The sequence below is a fragment of the Danio rerio genome, chromosome 11 (genome assembly GCF_052040795.2).
Source record: "Danio rerio strain M-AB ecotype USA chromosome 11, GRCz13ab, whole genome shotgun sequence".
Lineage (NCBI taxonomy): Eukaryota > Metazoa > Chordata > Actinopteri > Cypriniformes > Danionidae > Danio > Danio rerio.
The window spans coordinates 40,493,337-40,517,132 of NC_141031.1; the positions used below are offsets into that span (position 1 = coordinate 40,493,337).

At 36.2% G+C, this 23,796-nt stretch overlaps 1 protein-coding gene across 2 annotated transcripts in view; it reads right to left on the reverse strand.

Moving 5' to 3' along the window:
- Positions 1-23,475, reverse strand: part of bsnb (bassoon (presynaptic cytomatrix protein) b) — a 178,382-nt gene extending 154,907 nt beyond the window's left edge. For both annotated transcript variants that reach the window (XM_087274037.1, XM_087274036.1), the window contains exon 1: positions 23,162-23,475. In XM_087274037.1, the coding sequence (XP_087130163.1) occupies positions 23,162-23,340 (179 nt within the window). In that variant the 5' untranslated portion in view covers positions 23,341-23,475. The remainder of the gene's footprint in view (positions 1-23,161) is intronic.
- Between the last annotated feature and the right edge of the window lie 321 nt (positions 23,476-23,796).

Consider the following 23,796-nt stretch of genomic DNA (forward strand, 5'->3'; position numbering starts at 1 on the left):
AAGTCTATTTAATCTAAATGTCTAGACTGGAATACAACATATACAAATGTATTCCCTGCCGCAGAAATAAACTCACTGACATGATCTTAAAATACTTTATGATCACAAGGTTGATAGCTTTCTGCTCAGGGCATTTCGCCATCTCTATAGAGAACTTTATTAAAACAAGAACGACGCACCCGGTGCACTCTGAGATATTGCTAATATCAATATGCATTGAATTTATCGCTACTGAAATCCCGAGGCCTGGTCTGCAGAGAGAAAGCTCGCCACAACCTCATTCAACAGAGAGTGAATTAAAGCGTAAACAGAACAGCCTGAGGCTAAAAACACTCAATGCTAAACCAAGCTTACTGTAATGTCCATCTTCAAAGTCACAGCACAGACGCAGCTAAATTTTTTAAAACGGCAAACTTCTCACATCCTAAATATTAAAGCAGTCCTGAGATGCCATATTTAGCATCCAGTTATTGAAATAAAAAACGTAATCATTACAAACAGAGATTTGAAAAGGACCTATTATGCAAAAATCACTATTATTAGGGGTTTAAAAGCAGTTGTGTGGTAATAGTGTGTGAATATACCCAGCGTTTAAACACTTTGATTGACATTCTCACTTTGTACGCGTCATGAGAGGGGCCCCGCCCATTAGTGACGATCTCTCTCTCATTAGCATAAATAACCTTGAGCGAGAAGCAGTCATCCACCATTAAGAGTTTTTGAATGTTGAAAATAAAGGCTGTGTCCGAAAATTGCATACTTCCATACTGTATAGTACGCTAAAAACAGTATGCAAGCCAAGCAGTATGTCTGAATTCAATAAAATTAAATAACATAGCACATTTATAATAAAATAAAATAACATAGCACATTTGCATACCTACATAGTAGGTAGTGCTGTCGCCTCACAGCAAGAAGGTTGCTGGTTCGAACCTCGGCTCAGTTAGCGTTTCTGTGTGGAGTTTGCATGTTCTCCCTGCCTTCGTGTGGGTTTCCTCCGGGTGCTTCGGTTTCCCCCCACAGTCCAAAGACATGCGGAACAGGTGAATTGGGTAGGCTAAATTGTCCGTAGTGTGTGGATGTTTCCCAGAGATGGGTTGCGGCTGGAAAGGCATCCACTGCGTAAAAACTTGCTGGATAAGTTGGCGGTTCATTCCGCTGTGGCGACCCCGGATTAATAAAAGGACTAAGCCGACAAGAAAATGAATGAATGAACATAGCACATTTATTGCGTCATTGCGTCCTTAAAGTAACACATTTAGTTATGTTTTATTTATTTTTTAAGTGACTACAAATTATAATATATTAAAATGAATGTTATCTGTGCTGCAAATCAGCATATTAGAATGATTTTTAAAGGATCCTGCACTGAACACTGGATTAAAGGTGCAGTAGGTGATTGTATTCAGAAGCATTTTTTGTTGTGCTGGTTGAAAGTCTCTTCACAGTCTAATAGTAATGATTACAGTAAATTATCTAAATGTATTTATAAGTATTTTTATATTTTGGGTAAGGCATAAAGCAAAAAAAGTTCATCCAATTAAATAGAGTCGGGCCGTCATCTCTCATAATTCCGATAAGTTGCCCAATCTGTCTGTCAGCAAATGCAGATTTGAACAACTGCGCAGCCGTTTGTACGCAGCTCCGCCGACCGCCGCTCATTCATGAGAGAGAGCACGCATGCGCACGATCGGTAAAAACATGCTGAATCAAAACTTTTTAAAAATTTGAATCAATATTGAAGTTACCTTTGCACGCTGGAGAAAGGATGACACCATGTCTGAAGGATTTCTCTCAAACATGTAATGTTCTGTTTTCAAACTGTTTTAGCTTCACGCAAAGCTGATGTAACGTTAGATGTTGTTGTTACAAATGGGTTATATCTTCACAGAAGTGTTGTTCAGCCGCTAAAATCTTCCGATGAAAGATTGATAAGACTATTTTCAGTTTCATAAGGGACCTTTTACAGCACAGGTGTCAAACTCAGTTCCAAAAGGGCCGCAGCTCTGCAGAGTTTAGTTCCAACCCTAATTAAACACACCTGATCAAACTAATTGAGTCCTTCAGGCTTGTTTGAAACCTACAGGTAAGTGTGTTGGAGCAGGGTTGGAACTAAACTGTGCAGGGCTTCGGCCCTCCAGGAATTGAGTTTGACATCCCTGTTTTAAAGCATCGATAATGTAGATTTTAATTAGTTTAACAACAAAACACAAGTTAATACCGCTATTCCGCCTAGTCTCTCCCTATATTGTTTACCATGCAACTCTAAATATTCACTCTGAAATAGCATATCAGTTTGGCTTGAACGCTGCCGGACAAGCACTAGTCGCTTTTAACACATGAGAGAGGGTTTTTTTGCGGTGCTCGTGTTTCAGGAGGCGTGGCTCTAGACGACAGGGGAGGGACTGTGATTCAAAGATTTATGCTAAGTTGTTAGCATTGTGGAAGATCACCTACTGCACCTTTAACGAGGCAGAAAATACAGCTAAAGTAATATACATTTTAAAATATATTGTCACAAACAAAAAGATTTTTCAAATTGTAAAAATGAATATCGATACTGCTGTTTTCATTTAATGTAGACAAAATTATTGCAGATTTTGTCAGACAAAAAAGACCTCTAAACACAATATAACACTTTATACACACTATATAACATCCCCTTGAGACACATCCATCAACAACAGTTTACAGATTTCAACTTTCAATGTTTAATGGACAAAACAAGCAAAACAAGGCCACGTTTCTAGACGGTGATTCGATACACCATAACTTGTGTTTAATCAAGGAGTTATTGCGTCTGCTATGATTGATTGTCTCATTAACTGAACCATGTACTTCTTATAATTATCTAGTGCTCAGGTAATTATTCCTGAATGCAGAAAACATAAAAACATAATGGAGCACTGATTAGCAATTTCTACTCCGCTTCTCCATGCAGGTAATCATTGCACTTTCTGTGGTGGTCATTACATTCAAAATGGATGGCGGATGCAGATATTAAGATATTTCGCAATCAAATTATTAATCTAAACTAGAATGTCTGTGTATATACACACACGTTTGTCATGTTTCTGTTGACATATATGATTACTGTTGTTATATAATGTTAAATGTAATTAGAGCAGGGATGGGCAAACTCGGTCCTGGAGGGCCGGTGTCCTGCACAGTTTAACTCCAAGATCACTAGAAATTTATAAGCAGGTGTGTTTGATTAGAGTTGAGGACACTGATTGGCATGTTCAGGTGTTTTTGACTAGTGTTGGAACAAAACTCTGCAGGGACACCGGCCCTCGAGGATCCAGTTTGACCATTCCTGAACTAGAGTAACTTTTTTTTTTGCATTTAATAAAATTGTTAATTTCATAAATGTTACACATATTCTTTCCTTTAAATCCTTTATTATATTTTATGTAATTAAAAAATAAACAAATAGCTCATTTGACTGAAATCAACAAATAAGCATCTCAATATGGTAATGAAGCTCTCAAGCCACGCCACCAAACTTATTCCAAAGACCGCCATGAACTGATTACATGTGGCTGCCATTTTAAAAACGAAATCGAGGCTGCGGTGGGAAGCAACCCGGAAGTATCGCCTGAGTCACACAGTAATGTTGTGTGCCTGGCTGTATTCCTTATCAGCAAAGAGAAAGTGGCACATGCTAGCAGTGACTAGCTACATGCTAATACTGGTTAGCCAAGTGCTTTAACATGATAGAAATGTTTACTAAGCATTGAGATTTGATCAAGCATGTATGTGAGGCTTGCCTAGTAACAACCCAGTGTACCCTAGCAACTGCCAAGGAACGCCTTAGCAACCACCTAGGAAGATCTTAGCAACCACCAAGCAACTACTCAGAACAACCAGCTGGCAACCAATTAAAATGCATTGTAACCCAGCGAATTACCACGGCAAACCCCATTCACATTCTCTTTAGGAAATTTACATCTAGTTATTGTTATTATTGTGGGTAATATTAATAATTATATTAATAACTAATTATAATTATTTAGTTGTTGTTATTGTAATTATTATTATTATTTTATTATATTATTTTATAATAATAACAACAACAGCCATTATTAATATTCATTCATTCATTTTCTTTTCGGCTTAGTCCCTTTATTCGCCACAGTGGAATGAACTACCAACTTATCCAGGATATGTTTTACACAGCATATGCCCTTCCAGCCGCAACCTAACACTGGGAAAATTATAATAATAATAATAATTATTATTATTTATTAGTAGTAGTAGAAGTAGTATTATCATAATTATTATTATCGTTGTTTAAATTATTATTATTATCATCATCATTATCATTATTATTATTATTATTTATTTATTATTATTAATAGTATTATCATAATTATTATTATTATTATTATCATTATTATTATTATTATCATTATTATTATTATCATTATATATATATATATATATATATATATATATATATATATATATATATATATATATATATATATATATATATATATATTTATTTATATATATATATATATATATATATTATTATTATTATCATCATCACCATCATTATCATTACTATTATTATTATTATTACTACTACTACAACAACAACAACAACAACAACAACAACAACAACAATAATAATAATAATAATAATAATAATAATAATAATAGCCATTACAAGGTTGTGTTTCCAGGGAAATAGAAATGCTAATTTCATAAAATAAAATATAAAATTTGCACACATGTAAAACTATACATATTTGTTTTGATTTTTACCTTTATCATAAACAAACTAATTGATAGACAATTGATCGACTGAATTCCCGTCATAAAAATTGTATTTAAAGCGAGGCCCTTAAATTATTTTCTTTTCTTTTATTCATTCATTCATTCATTTTCTTTTGGCTTAGCCCCTTTATTTATCAGAGGTTGCCACAGCTGAATGAACCGTCAACTATTCCAGCATATGTTTTACGCAGCGGAAACACCCTTACACTCTTGCACACACTCACATCGGCCAATTTAGTTTATTCAATTCACCTATAGCACATGTCTTTGGACTGTGGGGGGGGACCGGGGTACCTGGAGGAAACCCACGCAAACAAGGGGAGAACATGCAAACTGTCGCAGCCAAAGCCCGAACCAGCAACCTTCTTGCTGTTAGCTCTTTTCTTTTAGTTTAACAATTTTTCAGAGTTTAGTCTTAGTCTACTTCAAATCAGCCATAAAATATACAGTACATGATAAAACCACAATATGAATCAAAACCAGACCAGAGCATCACCAACACCACCTACACTCTCCCTCAGAACGCTGCTTCACATTGGTCAAAATCTACATCCGTCAAGACGTCATTTCTGACTCTAAATAAAACCACTAGCCAAGCAGCCGACCACATCTGCATCTACAAAGTGCATGTGCGGTTGTGCTCAGTCCTGTGTTCGGTCTGTAAAGAGGCAGATGAACAGGTTGAGATGAATGCTGAAGTGTGGAGCTTCTCTCTGTGTGTGTTCACAGCTCTGATGAGTCACAGAGCGACAGAAGGAGAACAGACATGACAAACACAACTACACACTGACAGACTCACTGTATGCAGAGCACGCACTCACACACCGATCATCAACACGTTCTTTCTTTTAAAGAAGAGCAAATGTGGGTTACTAAGAGCACTCAAACATAGATATGTCCTGCTAGTTCAAACTACTCAGAGTTGAAATCAGAATTATTAGCCCAATAGCCCCCCTGTGTATTTTGTCCTCAATTTCTGTTTAACGAAAACTTTTTTAAACACATTTTAATAATTTCTAATAACTGAATTCTTCTATTTTTGACATGATGACAGTACATAATATTTTACTAGATATTTTTCAAGATACTAGTATTCCGCTTAAAGTGACATTTTAAGGCTTAACTATGTTAATTAGGGTAATTAGGCAATCCTTAATGATGGTTTGTTCTGTAGACTGTTGAAAACACATATTGCTTAAGGGGGCTAATAGTACTTACCTTAAAATGTATCTTAAAATTAAAAACTGTTATTATTACTGAGGTTTTGGATGGATATTCAACGCCTTACACTTAAATTATGGATGATCTCCATGATTGAGAATGTATCATATGAGAAAATGTTGGCCAAAATCAATAATGATTACAAGGAAATAGATATGTGGGAGATTTTCATTACCTCACTTGAAATATGAATGTATCTATCCTGTTATGCTCTGTACTATTATTTTTAGTATTTCTATACTTTTGTTACTGGTTGTAGAGTTATTTATTTAGTTTCAAAATTGATAAACAAATTTATAAATTGTGAAGAACTTGTATACATTTTATATATTTGCATGGTATTGTTTGTTATATCATGAAAAAAAAACTAATAAAAATCTCATAAAAAACAAAAACTGTTTTTATTCTAGCCGAAATAAAGCAAACAAGACTTTCTCTAGAAGAAAAAATATTTTAGGAATTATTGTGAAAAATGCCTTGCTCTGTTAAACATCATTTGGGAAATATTTGATGAAGAAATTCACAGGAGGGGGAATAATTTTGAGTTTATAAGCTAAAACATCACAATTCTTGACATTTTTTGGAGGACAACTTAAATGCTTTATGTTCAATCCACTTAAATTTGTTTAATAAAAAAACAAGTTACCTTACTAGCTGGATTTGTGTTGGGAAAACATAAGTGAATTGAGTGGAACCCTTCATTTTTTACAGTGAAGCATTTACAATTAAAGTCAAAAAAGATACCGAAAGATACAGAAATGCTGACTGTTTTTATAGTGTAGGGAGAAAATAAAAGCAAAATGTTATGGATTAGCAAAATAAAATATGAAAATACACCTTTTGTATGAACATATTTTATTTATTGTTTTTGCAATTTTTGTTTTTAGGTTAACTAGCTCTTTAATGTATTCAGCTTTAATGTGTAAAATTGGTTCAAGTGGATTTAAGTACCCAAAAACACAAAAGTTTAATTTTTCACATTATTCCACACAAATAAAAACTTAAACTGGTGACCATTGACGTCCCTTTTTTCTACTATCTGCTGGGTCTTAAAATGTCTTAAATTTAAAAAACCAAATTTTCGGCCTTAAAAAGTCTTAAATTCACTGAAATATTGTGTTGTAGGTCTTAAACCATTTTAAAGGGGATTTGATTTTCCTATCTAAATGTAAAATATATACCCAATCCTATACCCAATTGGGCCAACACAGATCCAATCACTAACAATATATTTCAGTAAAAGTTAAGAAATATTTATTTATAAACTGTTTACTTATTGATATGGTTTAATTATCTCCCTTACAATAACATTTGTCTTTAATGTTTTTAAGGTTTTAACTTGGCCATTAAAAAATCTTTAGAGTTTAGCCTGTAAGTCTGAAGTGTCATTCATTATTGTCCTTAAAAGGTCTTAAAAGTGTCTTCAAAAGGTCTTAAAAAGTCTTAAATTTGACTTAATGAAACCTGAAGAAGCCCTGACTATGGATGTAAATAGTTAGAGGTTTTCAGCTTTCTTCAAAATATCTTCCTTTTTGTTTTCAACAGAAGAAAGAAACTAATAAATGGGAGACAAGTCCAAATTCTGGTAAAAAAAAAAAAAGCCACAATTGCTGTTTTCGGAGATTAAATACTGACTCCCAGGACCATTTGTACCGAAGTTGATATTTAGCCGCACCATATTGGTGCTTCATAACATCGTTTTTTTTATTATTATTATGAGGTGGGTTGTTAGCCAAACATTCAACCCCCAACCTGGAGGACCAGGACATACACAAATACTACGGACACTACGGACAATTTAGCTTACCCAATTTACCAAGTCTTTGAACTTGTGAGGGAAACCAGAGCACTTAAAGGAAACCCATGCCAACATGGGGAGAACATGCAAACTCAACACAGAAATGCCAAATGACCCAGCCGGACTCGAACTAGCGACTTTTTTTTGCTTTGAGGCAACAGTGCTAACCACTGCACCCCTCCTACTATACAAAGAAAATCATTATAAAGTCTAAGCTTTATAATACTGCAAGGAAGCCACTGTTAGTGCTGTATTGAGACAGAATGGAGACGTCCTGCTGTTGCAGTGAGGTTTGAAGGCCAGAGGAACAGAACAGTGAGTAACTATTAAGTGTCATATGATGGAGTTGGTCTGAAATAGGCAGATGTGGTTTTAACCTTTTTAAAATTGGCCTTTCGATGTGTGGTCCAGGGTGCATCACTGTATTGTATCAGTGTTTTTATCTGAGGCTTAACCTTTGTGCATCCACAAACTTTATTATTATGCATTATTATATTTAATTTATTATTTATTATTTTTACTTCATTTAAATCAAGGAAATTCGCTGCATAAAACATATGCAGGAATAGTTGGCGGTTCATTCCGCTGTGGCGACCCCTGATAAATAAGGAACTAAGATGAAGATAGATGAACAAATTAATTACAGGGATAGCTCACCCGAAATGAATTTTTTCTCACTATTTACTCACCTTCAAGTGATTCCAAACCTTTGCAAGTTTCTTTTTCAGTAAAAAACAAAAGAAGATATTTTGAAGAAAGCTGAAAACCTGTAACCATCGACTTCCATATTAAAAAAACAAGTTGAAGTCAATGGTTACACATTTTCAACTTTCTTCAAAATATCTTCTTTTGTGTTCAACAGTAGAAATCGAGTTTGGACAGTAAAAGGAGGACAGTATTGATGACAATTTTCATTTTTAGGTGAACTATCCCTTAAAGTTTAATACATTTTTGGTAGTTGGCCTGGAATGGGCAGATGTGGTTTTAACCTTTTTAAAGTTGGCTTTTGATGTGTGGTCCAGGGTGCAAAAACTCCATGGTCTGTACATGCCAATAAATAGATTTTATAGTTTTGTTTTATTTAGTTTTTTTCATTTAAAAAGCTGTGCATGATGTAAACCAATTACATTTTAAAATATAATAAAGTCAAGGGCAACCGCTGCGTAAAACAAATACCGGAATAGTTGGTAGCTCATACCGTTAAATAAGGGACAAACCAAAGGGAAATTAAAAAATGAACGAAGATATTAAAACGATTAAAGGGATAGTTCACCCAAAATGAAGATTTACTCAATATTTACTCACCTTCAAGTGATTCCAAACCCTTTTTTTCAGCAAAACACAAAAGAAAATATTTTGAAGAAAGCTGAAAACCTGTAACCATCGACTTCCATAAAAAAAAAAAGTTAAAGTCAATGGTTACACATTTTTAACATTCTTCAAAATATCTTCTTTGTGTTCAACAGTAGAAAGTGAGTAAAACAGGTTTGGAACAAGCAAGAAGGAGAGTAAATGATGAATTTTTATTTTTGGGTGAACTATCCCTTAAAGTTAAAAACATTTTTGGGAGTTGTCTGATGCTCAAAAGAATAATATAATGTTAACATGTGATGGGCTTCTGAGATTTAATGAAACGGAGTATTTTAAAGACACTGAGCGAGGTTGGTAAAATAATGCAGCGAGCTCACCAAGAACATTTATTAGATTTCTGTGTCGTTACAGTTCAGACTCTTTTATGAGGGCGATGTTTGTCGGTGGAGACAGCGATGTGCCTTTTCCATCTGCTGGGAAATAAAAGCGGCCAATACGACTCTCTCTCCCCATCCATCTCCCTTCTTTCCTCCTGTCTTTCTCTTTATCCATGTTTCACTAATAGCACAAACAACACCTACACACTCCCTCGGAAAGTCCATATAAACACACTAACAGCTTCTGTTTCCTCATTTTGGCCATCAGTCAAAAGCATGAAGACTTTCAAATATGTCTATTGTGAAGGTGATTTACTTTCCTCATATGATTAGATTCATGAATTCATGTGGTAGCATAATTAAATCTTAAAAGTGCAGAGAAATGCTTTGACGTGCATTTTTTATTCGACGTTTAACAATCTCAACTGAAACATCAACAGTGGGTGTGATGTAGAGTAGCCCCTACCCTTTCTCAACCCTTTTACGCATTCAATCACACCGGTGTGATTAGAACATTCAGAGTGCACTTGTAATGTAATGTAATGTAATTTAACGTCTCATCCGAAAGACGGATTAAACCGAGGTCCTGACTCTCTGTGGTCATTAAAAATCCCACGGCACTTCTCGTAAAAAGAGCAGGGGTGTAACCCCGGTGTCCTGGCCAAAGTCCCTCTATTGGCCCTTACGATCATGGCCTCCCAATCATCCCCATCCACTAAACTGGCTCTATCACCGTTTCTTCACTCCACCAATAGCTGGTGTGTGGTGAGCACACTGGTGCCGTTGTCCTGTGGCAGCCGTCGCATCATCCAAGTGGATGCTGCACATTGGTGGTGGTGTGGAGAGACCCCCCTCATGATTGTGAAGCGCTTAAGGTGTATGGCCATACACAATAAATGTGCTATATAAATACACATTACATTACATTACATCACACCGGTGTGATTAGAACATTCAGAGTGCACTTCATCAACTTCTCAAATTCAAATCTAATGGCATGCACTGAGGCATAGAAAAAGGTGCACAGTGCTTGTCCTAAATCACAATTAATCTGTATTTTCAAACAGTTCTATTTATTTTAGGTTTCAGAGATTAAAATACACATAATTACGAGCAAAACATACTATTTAAGGTTTGTAAAATACACGCTGATGTCTATGAAGACAGCAATAATAATTCTTTTTTTTAATATAACTGGACGATGTGCTCTGTTCACATAAGATACACACTCTTTGGCTGAGATCAAGTCGTTTGGCTAGATAAAACGATTCACTCCTAGGAGGGGGATAAAATCAGGGGCCGGGCGATTTACTTCCAAAAGGAAGTTGAAATTGGGGGGTACGTAATTAGAACTGTAAAGCCTAACTTTTCTACTTTAGGTGAAAAATCAAATATGTTTGGAGACATCCAAAGGATTAATAGATTAATAGGTACCGAAAATGTCCACAGAGGGGGGGTAATCACCAGAATGGGGAAGTCCCAGAGTAAAGTGAGAAAATATGATACACCGGAGTTTTGAAATATGGAAAAACGCTTTACCCTGTTTTTATATTATTTGTTTCAATTTTATGCATACTTGTCTATTTTATTCCTGTTTACGTAAAGCACTTTGAACTGCCACTGTGTCTGAAATGTGCTCTATAAATAAACTTGCCTTGCCATCTTTATATAACTAGAATATTTCTCTTTTCTTCTCCCAGATAAACAGTTGCTTACCTTCATGTATTTGGGATGAAAATTATGAATAATCATGACTTAAATCCAGCAGCTCGGAAAAACAAATGTGCTGCAGACGAGGGTGAATTCTACATGGGATACAGCTGAGGATACTAACGTCTATATAGCAAAAAGAAACAAAAAATGATATACATAGATCATTGGGGCTGGTGGGTCACATGATAAACTTGACGTGTCGTCATGGGAAGCTTAGAACACAATAGATTCATTATAGAAAGTAATTGTCACAAAAAAAACTCATGCAGGAGGGTCAGCTGGAGTATTTAAAACTAACGCATGAAAAGGCTTAAATAAACAGCCAATAGCATTTTGTTTTTACACAGCTGCCAGTGAGAGTGATTGAGCTCAAGCATGAAATGAAAAGCAAACGAGAAACGCCTTGAAGGGGGTGGAGCATGTCAGATACTAGACAGTATTTGATTAGTCGAGATTTGATAAAAACCGAAGTGTGAGGTCACAAGAAAAGAAATCGTTGATTCATTTAGGCGAAAGTGACAAAACTGCAAGCTTTACATGTGTATGTCAGGTTTATATCTTTTAAACGCCAATTATGTCACTGTTTTGGAGCAAACTAGCTTATAAATATCCTTAAAACTAACATTAAAAAACATTATTTTAATTTCACAGGACCTTTAACAACAATCTTATTTTTAAAGAGTAAACATTATAACACAAGAGTGCTGAGGCTTTGAAACTATTGATGGTGAAGATGTTACTCATAGTTAAGTGGACTAAATGAAGACTTCAGCTGGAGAAACCTTTTAATCCATGTGACATTTTTACTTTTATCAGGCATTTTCATCTGGGTTCTATGTTTAGGTTCAGTCATTTCGCTTTAATGGCATGAAAAGAAGGACTGACTAATAACCTTTTCTCTCTTGTTCGAGCAAAATTACACCTCTAAATATATAAAATCCCGATGAAAATGAATGATAAAAGAGAAAAAAAACATCATGTTGACTAAGATGTTTTTGCTTCTGAAGTCTTTTTATATGTATTAAGAAACTATAATAATTCCATCATGTGCAATATTACATTTAATATGGCATTCATTCATTTATTCATTTTTCTGTGGCTTAGTCCCTTATTTATCAGAGGTCATCGCAGCGGAATGAACCGCCAACTATCCTAGCATGTTTTACGCAGCAGATGCCCTTCCAGCTGCAACCCAGTACTGAAAAATCCATCCACACTCATTCACACACATACACCACGGTCAACTTAGTTTATCCAACTCACCTAAAGAGCATGTGTTTGGACTGTGGAGAAAACTGGAGCACCTGAAGAAAACCTAATCAAAACAAGGATTGAACATGCAAACTCCATGCAGAAATGCCAACTGACCCAGCCAAGACTCAAACCAGCAACCTTCTTGCTGCGAGACGAGCCACCCACACATTTTTATTACACAAAAACTCATTCAGTCATTCAATTTCTTTTCGGCTTACTCGCTTTATTAATCTGGGGTCGCCACAGCAGAATGAACCGCCAACTTATCCAGCATATGTTTTACGCAGCGGATGCCCTTACAGCTGCAAGCCATCACGGGGAACCAACCATACACACTCATTCATACACATACACTACAATTAAGCTTACCCAATTCATCTATAGTACGTTTTTGGACTGTGGGGAAACTGCAGTACCCGGTACAAGGGGAGAATATGCAAACTCCACACAGAAATGCCATGTAACACAAAAATATTTTATATAAAACTAAATAATTAACTGAGTGAATTCTATAAGCCTGAAACTCTGAAAGAGTACTTTTATTCAGTGACAATGGATTGAACTAATAGTAAACGGCAGTAAAGAGATGTAAATGCTTTTACTTTCTACTAATCAAACATTGGAATATTGGAAGAAATGTCATCAATGAAGGATCGTGTGACATTGAAAACTGTGCTATTGATGCTTTGCAATCTCGGGAATGATTATATTTTTAACAAATCTTTATGTAATATTTTTAAATGCTAAATATTTCACAATAAATGTCTATTTTCTGCATACTTTCATTCAATAAATGCAACCTTGATGAGTCTACAAGTCGTCTTCTAAAGCATTTTTTTTTTTTAATCGAGAAAATACCAAACTTTTGAATAGTAGTGTGTGACATTTATATCAGGAATTATTAAACTATGTACATGGGAAATGTTAAAGGTGTCTAGTAAACGATTATTTAAAACTAATATTATTTATCACTCCATGTGATAACATGCGTGGTTAACTGCATGTTCATTTATTTATTTTCCTTCAGCTTAGTCCCTTAATTCATCAGGGGTCACCACAGCGGAATGAACTGCCAACTTATCCAGCATGAGTTTCACACAGCGGATGACCTTTCAGCAGCAACCCATTTACTGGGAAACACCCAAACACACTTAAGCCGCCATTCCACTGCACACAACATTTGAACACAACTGTGGGAATATGCCTCTTGTGGCAAGAGCCTTTATTCTCTGTGCATTCACCAAGGTTGAATGAATGAATACTAGAAACTCATAGACCGCTAAAAATTTTGAAGTGAATGTGGAGACAACATAAAATTATTATTTTTTTATTACTCATTTATGAATAGAATGCTTTTTTATATAAAATATTCAGACAACTATTTCTCATCTCACGTGCACAGACCTGCTTATATAACACTGGAATACGTCACATCCGGTCGGCCAGTTACATACGGTCTACTCTAGTCGCAGGAGTTCAGATATTTCAACGTATCCGCAGCTCAAATCAGATCCGGATTTTCTGCATACGGAGATGATCGGAACTCAATGCAGCTTCCGTACTACTCTACATTAACATAGGATTCACACACACACTCATACACTATGGACAATTTAGTTCATCCATTTGACCTATAACGCATGTCTTTGGACTGTGGGGGAAACAGGAGCACCCGGAGGAAACACACGCCAACATGGGAAAACATGCAAACTCCACACAGAAATGCCAACTGAACCAGCCGGGCTCGAACCAACGACCTTCCTGCTGTGAGACGACAGTGCTAACCACTGAGACACCATGTCAACTCCATGTGGTGTTCGTTTAAAACACTCTGAAGTATTATTTGCTGTTCACAGTATTTTTTTCGTTCTCTCCTTCAAATATTAGTATTGTCATCCTTGCTTTATGCTAATCATTTTAAAATAAATAAAATAAAAAAAACAATCAAAAAAATAAAATATTACTAAATTAATGAATATATAAAATAATAAATAAATAAAAAATAAGTGAACAAATCTACATACATACATGCATACATACCTCTACATACATGCCTTACCTACCGTACCATACCAACGTACATACAGTTGGAACCAGAAATTTACAATCACTGTATAAAGACACAACCATTTTGAAAAAAAAGTCAGATGTTAATGTGACTAAACTTTTTCTCTTTTAGGAAAGTTAGTGTTATCAAATTTGTGTCTGTTATGCTTATTAGCAGAGTAATGAGAGAGATCTTTTTTGAGAAATTGCTATAAAGTCAAGTTTACACACAATAAGATTATTCTGCCTCTGAAAAAGCTCAGATGACGGTGTCAAGGTTTTGGAAGTTTCTGATTGGCTAATTGACAACATTTGAAGGCACAACTGTAGAATAGTATTTAAGGAAAACCTCAAACACAATGCTTCCTTGTGTGACAACTTGGGAAAATTAACAAGCCAGAATCAACAGAAAAGCCAGATCACAATTTGCTAAATTACACTGGGAAAAATGAGTTATTTGGAGACATGTCCTGTGATCTGATGGAACTAAGATCAAACTGTTTGGCCATAATGACCAGTGTTACATTTGGAGGACAAAGGGGAAAGTGCACAAGCCTAGGAACACCATCCCAACTGTGAACTATGGGGGGCGGCAGCATCATGTTGTGGGGCTGTTTTGCTGCAGGAGGGATTGGTCCACTTCACAGCATAGACGGCATCATGAAGAAAGAACATTATGTAGAAATACTGAAGCAACATCTCAAGACATCAGCCAGGAAATTAAAACTTGGCCACAAATGGGTCTTCCAAACAGACCATGACCCAAAGCATACACTGAAAAAAATTATTCAAAGATAATTCCTTGGATTTACTCAATTTCTTTACGTTAAGAGGTTGTAAACAATTTATTTGGGCTGAATTTAAACAAACAAATCAAGTTGTACATTACTAAACTTATTTGTTTGTTTAAATTCAACACAAATAAATTGTTTGCAACAGGTCTGCATGCAACACTTTTTTCAGTGTACTGTCAAGTTAGTTAAAATGTGCTTTAAGGACAACAGATTGAATGTTTTGGAGTGGCCATCACAAAGCCCTGAACTCAATCCTATAGAAAATTTGTGGACAGAGTTGAAAAAGCTTGTGCGAGCAAGACAGCCTACAAATCTGACTCAGTTACACCAATTCTGTTAGGACGAATGGGCCAAAATTCCTGCAAACTATTGAGAGAAGCTTATGGAAGGATACCCTGTTCCTTTTTTTTTCAGAGTGTGTGTAAACTGCTGGTTTCAACTGTACATGCATGCATATATACATACATACAATATACATACATACACACACACACACACACACACCCACACCCACACCCACACCCACACCCACACACACACCCACACCCACACCCACACCCACACCCACACCCACCCACACCCACACCCACACACACACACACACACACACACACACACACACACACACACACACACACACCAAAGTGAGTTCCAGCAATATGACTAAGTGATCCAGGTGACTCACTCAATTAAAACGAATCCTCAAACAGAAATGACTCACTAAAATGATTCAGACATTTATGAAAGCATTGTCTGGTAGTTGGAAATCTCCATTATTGTTACCCCCATAGTACTGAAAATGTAGTCACATACATAGTTTTAGAATTTCCTGGCAAGTTATTTCCAAATACTGTGCCCACCGCAATGCTGTGAAATGATTTTAAAGATCAGCTTCACCTAACATCAAACTTTAAAACCCATATTTAGAGAGCGAAAGAAGCCCATGAGGACCTCAGCACAAGGTCTGGTCTCATCTGTACGCATCTCACACTCTTTACCAGCGAATGACGAAGCGCTTTGATATGATCCATAAGACATAACATCAGTCAGTCAAACAAAAGGAGCCGTTGTTTGGAAATGACAGCATGACATTGTGCAGAACTATTTGGGCATTTTAAGTACATCAATAAAAAAATTGAGAAGAAAAAAAATTTAATTGTCCATGAGAAAAATAAATACGATATACGCAAATTGCCATATTTTGTTTTTCTGAAATATACAGACGTGGACAAAATTGTTAGTACCCCTCCACTGAAGAAAGAAAAACTACACTGTAAAAAAATGCTGGGTTCCATCCCAATACAAATCGATTAAGTTAATATAATAATTTTAAAAAGTGGATTGAATATTGCTTTTTTTTTGGGGACAACTTAATTGTTTTGTTTCAACTCATTTTAAATAAATAGTTTGAACAAGGAAGAAAAGTCTTTTTGTGTACAATGTTTACTGAAACAGCTTAAAACTAGCTAAGATTATTAAAAATAACTAAAAATAATCTCAAGAAAATCAGATATTGCTTTCAAACTGTGGGTCAACAAAAGCATTAAAAAGGTAAACTAATGAAACTGGCCTGGACCTAATTGAGGGTACCAACTATTTTTAATATGTCTGTATATTGCAATATATAAAATTCTATTTAACCAGATTGCTTTAAATTAAAAGCTCTAAATTCACTAATTTAGATTGAAGGGGAAGATTCTGGAGGGGACTGAATAATTTCTATTTAATAATAAAAATACAAAATTAAAGAATAGATAAAACCAACAGAGCAAAATGAAATGAAACAAACGAAAAAAGCAGTGCTTTACTTAAAGAGCTCTATCATACACCCGGCGCATTAAGGCACATAACGTGTTGGCAATTTGTAGCTACTTTCAGACCAGTGTAACAATATTCTTCACATTTTGTGCCATGTTGTCTAAATAGCAAATCCTTTTGTGCAACTCTGTAGACTCATGGGTGTGCTGGTCTAAAAAAAAAAAATAAGGTGTGTTAAAGTACATTCTTGGCACATAGCTATTTTGCAGAACTGAAATAGACTGAGCCACTGACAACTGAAAGCTGGTCTAAAGTCCAGCACAGAGCATGTTAGTTATGCACTTATGCAGGTCCAAATGCTTACACATTGCTTAATACACTCAAGGTGTACAGCAATACACAAATATCTTTAAATATGAAAACAATTAAAGGATTAAAATAGTACATTAATTAGATTTGTCCATCTGTCGGGTTTTGGAGATAAGGGGCATAAGAATAGGATAAGTGTTTGGATATAACTTTGACCACTCTTCGTTATTATGGTTTATTTATTCATTTGCTGGAAATTAGAACTGAATTTAGAAATAGTTTACCCATAATACCCATAACTCATTAAGAGAAAAATAAGTTAGGCCACCAGTGCACATAGCGTATTTTTCAGTCCTTAAAATGCTTTTGCGCCATGCGCTTTAGACTATGCACCTAGGTCGTTAAAATAGAGTCCATCATGCTCGGTACAGAAAATGAATAAGCAAATGCTAAATAATACCATAGTCTTCATCATAATATTAATTAAATACAATTAACCTTCATTAAAGTTACAAATGATCAATTTACTTATGAGTAATGCTTTAAGCTCCTCTGAAATTGTGACAGTCACAGTCCTTAAAAACTGTTAAAAAAAAAAGCTATGTATGTCACATTTACTGTCAAATTTTGTGAAATTATATTAAAATAAAAATATCACTTTTCTTTTACTAATAATTAGAGTGTAGATTTGTGTTATTGCGCATTGTCCAACTTAATATTTGTATCACTCTAATAAAATTAACCTTAAATGAAAAAAGAATACATCAAAATGACTTTCTGTTGCCCTCACTGCTAAAAATAATTTAATGGCAAATTTCTGATAAGCACGAACATGTCTGTTCTCCAGATCTGATCAATAGAGTCTGCCTGCAAACTTGTACATGCAAGCTGAGACATGCAGTCTAAGACAAATGCACTCAATAAGGGTTATATGTATGCATTAAAAGCATTGCATGCAGGCTCAGCTTGCCGGTCTGCAGCCAGAACCTTCTTAATCTAGTTATAAACTCTGTTAGGTAGACAACATTCAAGTTTAGAAAAACAGCTTTATATTAAGACTGGTCTATAGCCTGAAAATAATTCTGCATAGGCTATTTTGAGGTTTCTGAGGGTATTTCTATGACACTAATGCAAATTATACATTTTCACTCTATCATGGTTATAAATGTGGCTCCTGCTCAACTACAATACCAACTCAACATCGCGCATCCTGCTATGTGACTATTATGAATGCGCACAATGTATGTAAAGTTTTCCAGGTATTTTTGACAATTGTAAAGGCAAACACACACATACACATTACAGGAGTTTTAATGAAGCCAGTCAGACACAGACAGACAGTACGTGCAGCAGTAACATTACTACCATTCAAATGCATCGCCATGTTTGTCACACATCAAAACAAGCTCAACTTTAGCTTCCCAACACACAGATCAGACCACAGAGAAACGCTGACATCCAGGATATAGTCTTACTGTGAGAAGCCTGACTATGAATAAAGCGACAGCCAGGTCACCCTCCCGCCACAAATACATTTCATTTGCATCATTGCATTGTAAATCGATGTTTCAGGTTGGCTAAACGATGTATCTGCACTTCAAAACACTGAAGACGCAATTGTGTAGGATGCAAAACAAAGCAAGGACGACGAGCATATTATTTAGTTCCTGCAGAGAAACCAACACTAAACGCAACAATATAACTAACTAACCATGCATATTCAGGAATGAAGAAAAAAGGGGCTTCTCAACTTATAAAGTGAAAGAGAAAATCATCTTACATGTTTTTTTTACACAATATTTTAGCATGCAAGTCAGATTATAACATTCTCCAGCCTATAGATTCTCAGCCAGCTGAATGCTAGAATAAAAACAATGCTGAAAGCACACAATGTAATGCGAGTAATCTCATAAATGTGCATAATGTGAATTGGAAAATGTTCTTCATGTGGTGTTGTGAACCCCAGAGACTGTGAATTCAATCAAACTATACTGTATTTGGGCACAAATTCATCCATTACAATAGATGCAAGTCTAGTTATAATATTATGCAATATATAACAGTAGTTCACAACCAGTAGAATGTAAAAAAGCAAATAATACAATATGTACAACTAATCATATATTTAAGACTGGTCTTATAAAAGCAGTTGAATAGAAAATGCTGTGTTGCTGTTGACATTAAACATTACAGTATTTTGGCACAAATTTAAAGGGACAGTTTACTCAAAACTGAAAATCTTTTACTCACCCTTCATTGTTCAAAACCTATGTGAGATTCTATCTTTTGTTAAATACAAAAGAGGATATTTTGAGGAATGTTGGTAGCTGGCACCTATTGACTTCCATAGTACTTGTTTTTCCTTCTATGGATGTCAATGGTTACTAGTTTTCAACTTTCTTCAAAATATCTTTCGTGTTCAACAGAAAAAATAGAAATGATGAGGTAATTTTCAACTTTGGGTGAACTATCTCTTTAACTGTTGATCAAAGACAATTTATATTATTGGGCAATCTCTAACTGTAGCTGCATGAAATACTAATGGCAAATATGATGCAATTCATTGCATAATAAAACAACTTCTATTAAATTTTAAATGATTAACAGACTGGTATAGTTGTTAGAGTCGAAATGCTTATTATAATTTGCCACAATGCTTCAAAGTAGGGCTGCACAATATATCGTTTCAGCATCGATACGGTAATGTGCACAATCGCAATAGTCGCATCTTAAGATATGCAGTGCTGAGTCTTATGCCAAATTCAGACTGCAAGATTTTAGCCCTGATATTGACTCTCCGACAGGTTTTGAGAAATCATAGACAAATGCCTAAAATCACAGGTAAATCTCTGATCGTTCACATGAGTAACAATCACACAGTGTGAACTATCAAAGACGCCATCTAAGAGAATCACAGATAAGTTGCCGACACCAGTGAGATATCTGACATGCTGAATATCTGGTGCCATGTGAAATGTGTTCCAATTAAAAATAACATCGGCGATTACAAATAGCCAATGAGAGCACAGCATCCACTAGTGTGGGTATCTGCAGGCAAGAGGGAGCTTGGGGGAGAAGTTAAACAAGCTTCTATTCAGTCTATCCTGTTATCACAAGAAAATAGATTTTTATAACATAACTAAGTGAGCAAAGTATACACGGACTGCTCAGCAGCCCTGCACGCACTGCTTGACATGAATGAATCTGTTAATGATATAACTGTGCTGTTCTCACAGGTGGTGTCTGATATTGCACTAATGTTTTTGACATGCACTGTACCATATTATATACATACATCATGTTAATAGCAATACCGGTCTTTTTATGAGTAGTGATATTAGTTTTCTCAATGCAAGCCCGTTTGCGATGGTGTACGTGGTGTTCAATTTTACAGATAGCTGCCACTTGCACTGCGGACAGCATCTGGCGATTATATGAAGGATTAAACAGAAGCTCTCACGCTAGATGTGGCAAGCAGTTACCTGAAAATTCCATCCCACAGACTTTTCATAGCGGACTTGAAGCCAATGGAAGTCTTTTATCCACTTTTCTAAAAGTGTAGATGGTGGATTAACATTCAGCACATGATTACTAGTAAGATGTGTCATTATTTGTAACTTTAGATGCCTTGGTTTCTAAAACAAAATCTGTCAGTTTTATCTTCAACGCTTTACAATTTTTCGCGGTAGTAGCTCTCTCTGTCATCCCAAGCCAGAAGGCATTGACTGAGTGATTGACAGCTGATATTTCAGTGCTAGTTCAGTGGGCCAATAAGAAGAGCGCGAAGGCGGGGCAAGCATTACGGACTTGGCTTTGTTTACTGCAGCAAGTTGCTATGAAAACTGTTTTAAACCATTTCTAAGCGCTGCGTTTCGTGTTTCAAGTGCAGAGAAGCATTCTGCGTGAATGTCTCCCAAATCCGCACATGTGGTGAACATTTTGCAGTAAAAACTGATCGCACACAACAATTTTATGCAAATATATTTTGAGGTCGCATTGATAAAATTTCGGGCGCATATGTGACCAAAATTGTCGCAATTTCGAGCCCTGCTCTGTGGAAATAGCAGTGTTTGGGCAGCATTTTAGCTTTCCCATTGCTACGCAGGGTGTGTACGCAAGGTGAATGCACGTAACCGGAAACCCTTGGGATCTCACTAACCAATGTATTTTTTGTAGTCCCCAAACTGCCTTCGCTCTAGGCTTCGCTAAGCTAACTCTGTAAAAGCCAAAGTCTCCCTTTGCATTGAACTATGAGCATATTACATTTAGAGATGTTGTTTATTTTCACACAGCTGCATTACACATCAACTAAAGGTTAGAAATATGATATCCTAGTGGACCACCCCTTTAAATCAAATTTGAAATAACATGTCATTAAGAATAAAAATATTGCTGGCTTTGCATCCAATTCAAATTGACAGTATTTTGGCACAAATTCAAGTTACCTGATTTACTCAAAAAATACAAATAAAATCATGAAAAAACTACACAATGTAGACTAAAACACAAGCCAGACGGCTGCACACTAGGACTAAGCCAGTTTGTGTCAACCATAATGAACTTCCTTCTATGAATTATTGGCTTCCAAAAGATCAAAACTATTGGAATTCAGGAGGTGTTATTGTACAATTTCATTACAGTGCTGGGTCACCACTTCATGTCTAATGTAAAGTCCTGAAGCAGAACCGCTCAAGAATCACTGCTATAGAGCCAGACAAAGAGAAGGACATCAAGCAAATATGCAAACATCGCAAATTGCATCAAAGTTTGAATAATACGAAATCTTTCCAGAGCAAGTGAAATCAGACATTGCATTATTAAAGCCTGGTAGAGGGAGACTGGAGATGAGCGAGGGGTGGGGAAGGATGGAGAGAGATAGTGAAAGATGTTCCCTCGCACGTGTAACAGATGAGTCACATGGATCCTCGTCAAAATTTGATCAATTTTTAATGCTATAACATTTTATCATGCTTGCACTCTCAGAGCCCTCAAGTGTCTTTTACAGTGAGATTTTAGTAGCGGTGCATTTTGATATCAGCACTATTAGGCGTGGCTGGCAAAGCGAAGAATTTCACATCATCTGCCTGTTTTAATGACCTAGACTCCTTTGTGTTAACGCACACTGGGGTTTGTATTAATAAATAAGAGTGTACTACATATATAAACATGCTTTGCTTCTATATTGTATACATATATTCAATAACGATGCGGTTACTTATATGCATTGACTGTATAGATAATAATCTGTAAGATTAATATGCATCAATGCATTCAGATCATCAATATACTGAAGCTCAGAAACTAATGTGGCTCGGTTTGGGACAGAGCATGGCTAACAGCGCAGAGTGTCTGTAATAATGAATGGAAAAATGTACCTTAAAAAATTATCAAACCGAAACATTCTGCATATGCTTATATGTAAAAAGATCTATGCATCAAGTGTGCCAGAGATCGAATAACCATGAGTCCAGTTTATGTCAGTTGATTCCTGATCTCAGGCAGGCACATATAGACGTTTTAGCTGACAACTGGCTTAGTAGGTTTTAGGTAATGCATATCATTGGGGTGTAAAACATCGGGTGTGAAGTGCAATTAAATAAGGTCTGTTAAGTAAAAACAACAACAACATAGTAATCGACTGTAAATATGGCTGTATTATTGATTATATAGTAGTTTTTAAAATGTAAAAAGCACGAGATTACACCTCACACACTCGAATCGTGTAGCACAAAGCATTGACCTGCTCGCACAACAATACAAATGTTCCGCAGGGTTTCTGAAAGGATTGTGGATACCTGTTCATTCCCGGCCCGTGTCCGGTGCCCATTCCCCCGGCAGGCGCTCCATTGCTCGGCTTGTGGAGCTGTCCGCCGCCCGCTGGTGCTGAAATGGAAGCCGGGGCTCCAGCCGCGGGGACAGCGCCTCCCGGTTGCCCCGGCTGTCCCTCTCCTTCGAGGCTCGCTTCATTCCCCATAGTCCCTCTGTGTGAGGCGGAGGACAAAGACGAGATCTGCTGACGAGCGTCTGATTGGGGTGTATTTAAACACTGGGAGAAAACTCAGCGCAGCTCCTCTTCCGCCATCATCACCTACAATCCAGCATCCTGAGCGGAGCGCGCACGCGTGCGGCCAACGGAAGGGCTCGACCGAGCACGCGCGGAGCCGGGAGCGCGCAAAGGAGGAGCGGCGTGTACGCGCTCGTGTCCTAGATCTACAGTCCTGTAGACTCGAGCCTTGGAGAAAGGCACGGCATAGATTACCAGCGGCTTCCACTAACAACAAAGGTAATAATAAAGCGTATTCTGAGCTGGGATAAGTTTGGATATATTTGTTTTTAAAAATATATATAGTTATCCATATTTTAACTAAATAAAATGGTACTGAAAATAATTCTATTTAAAAGAGCAAATCATTTTGTAGTGTGGCATACT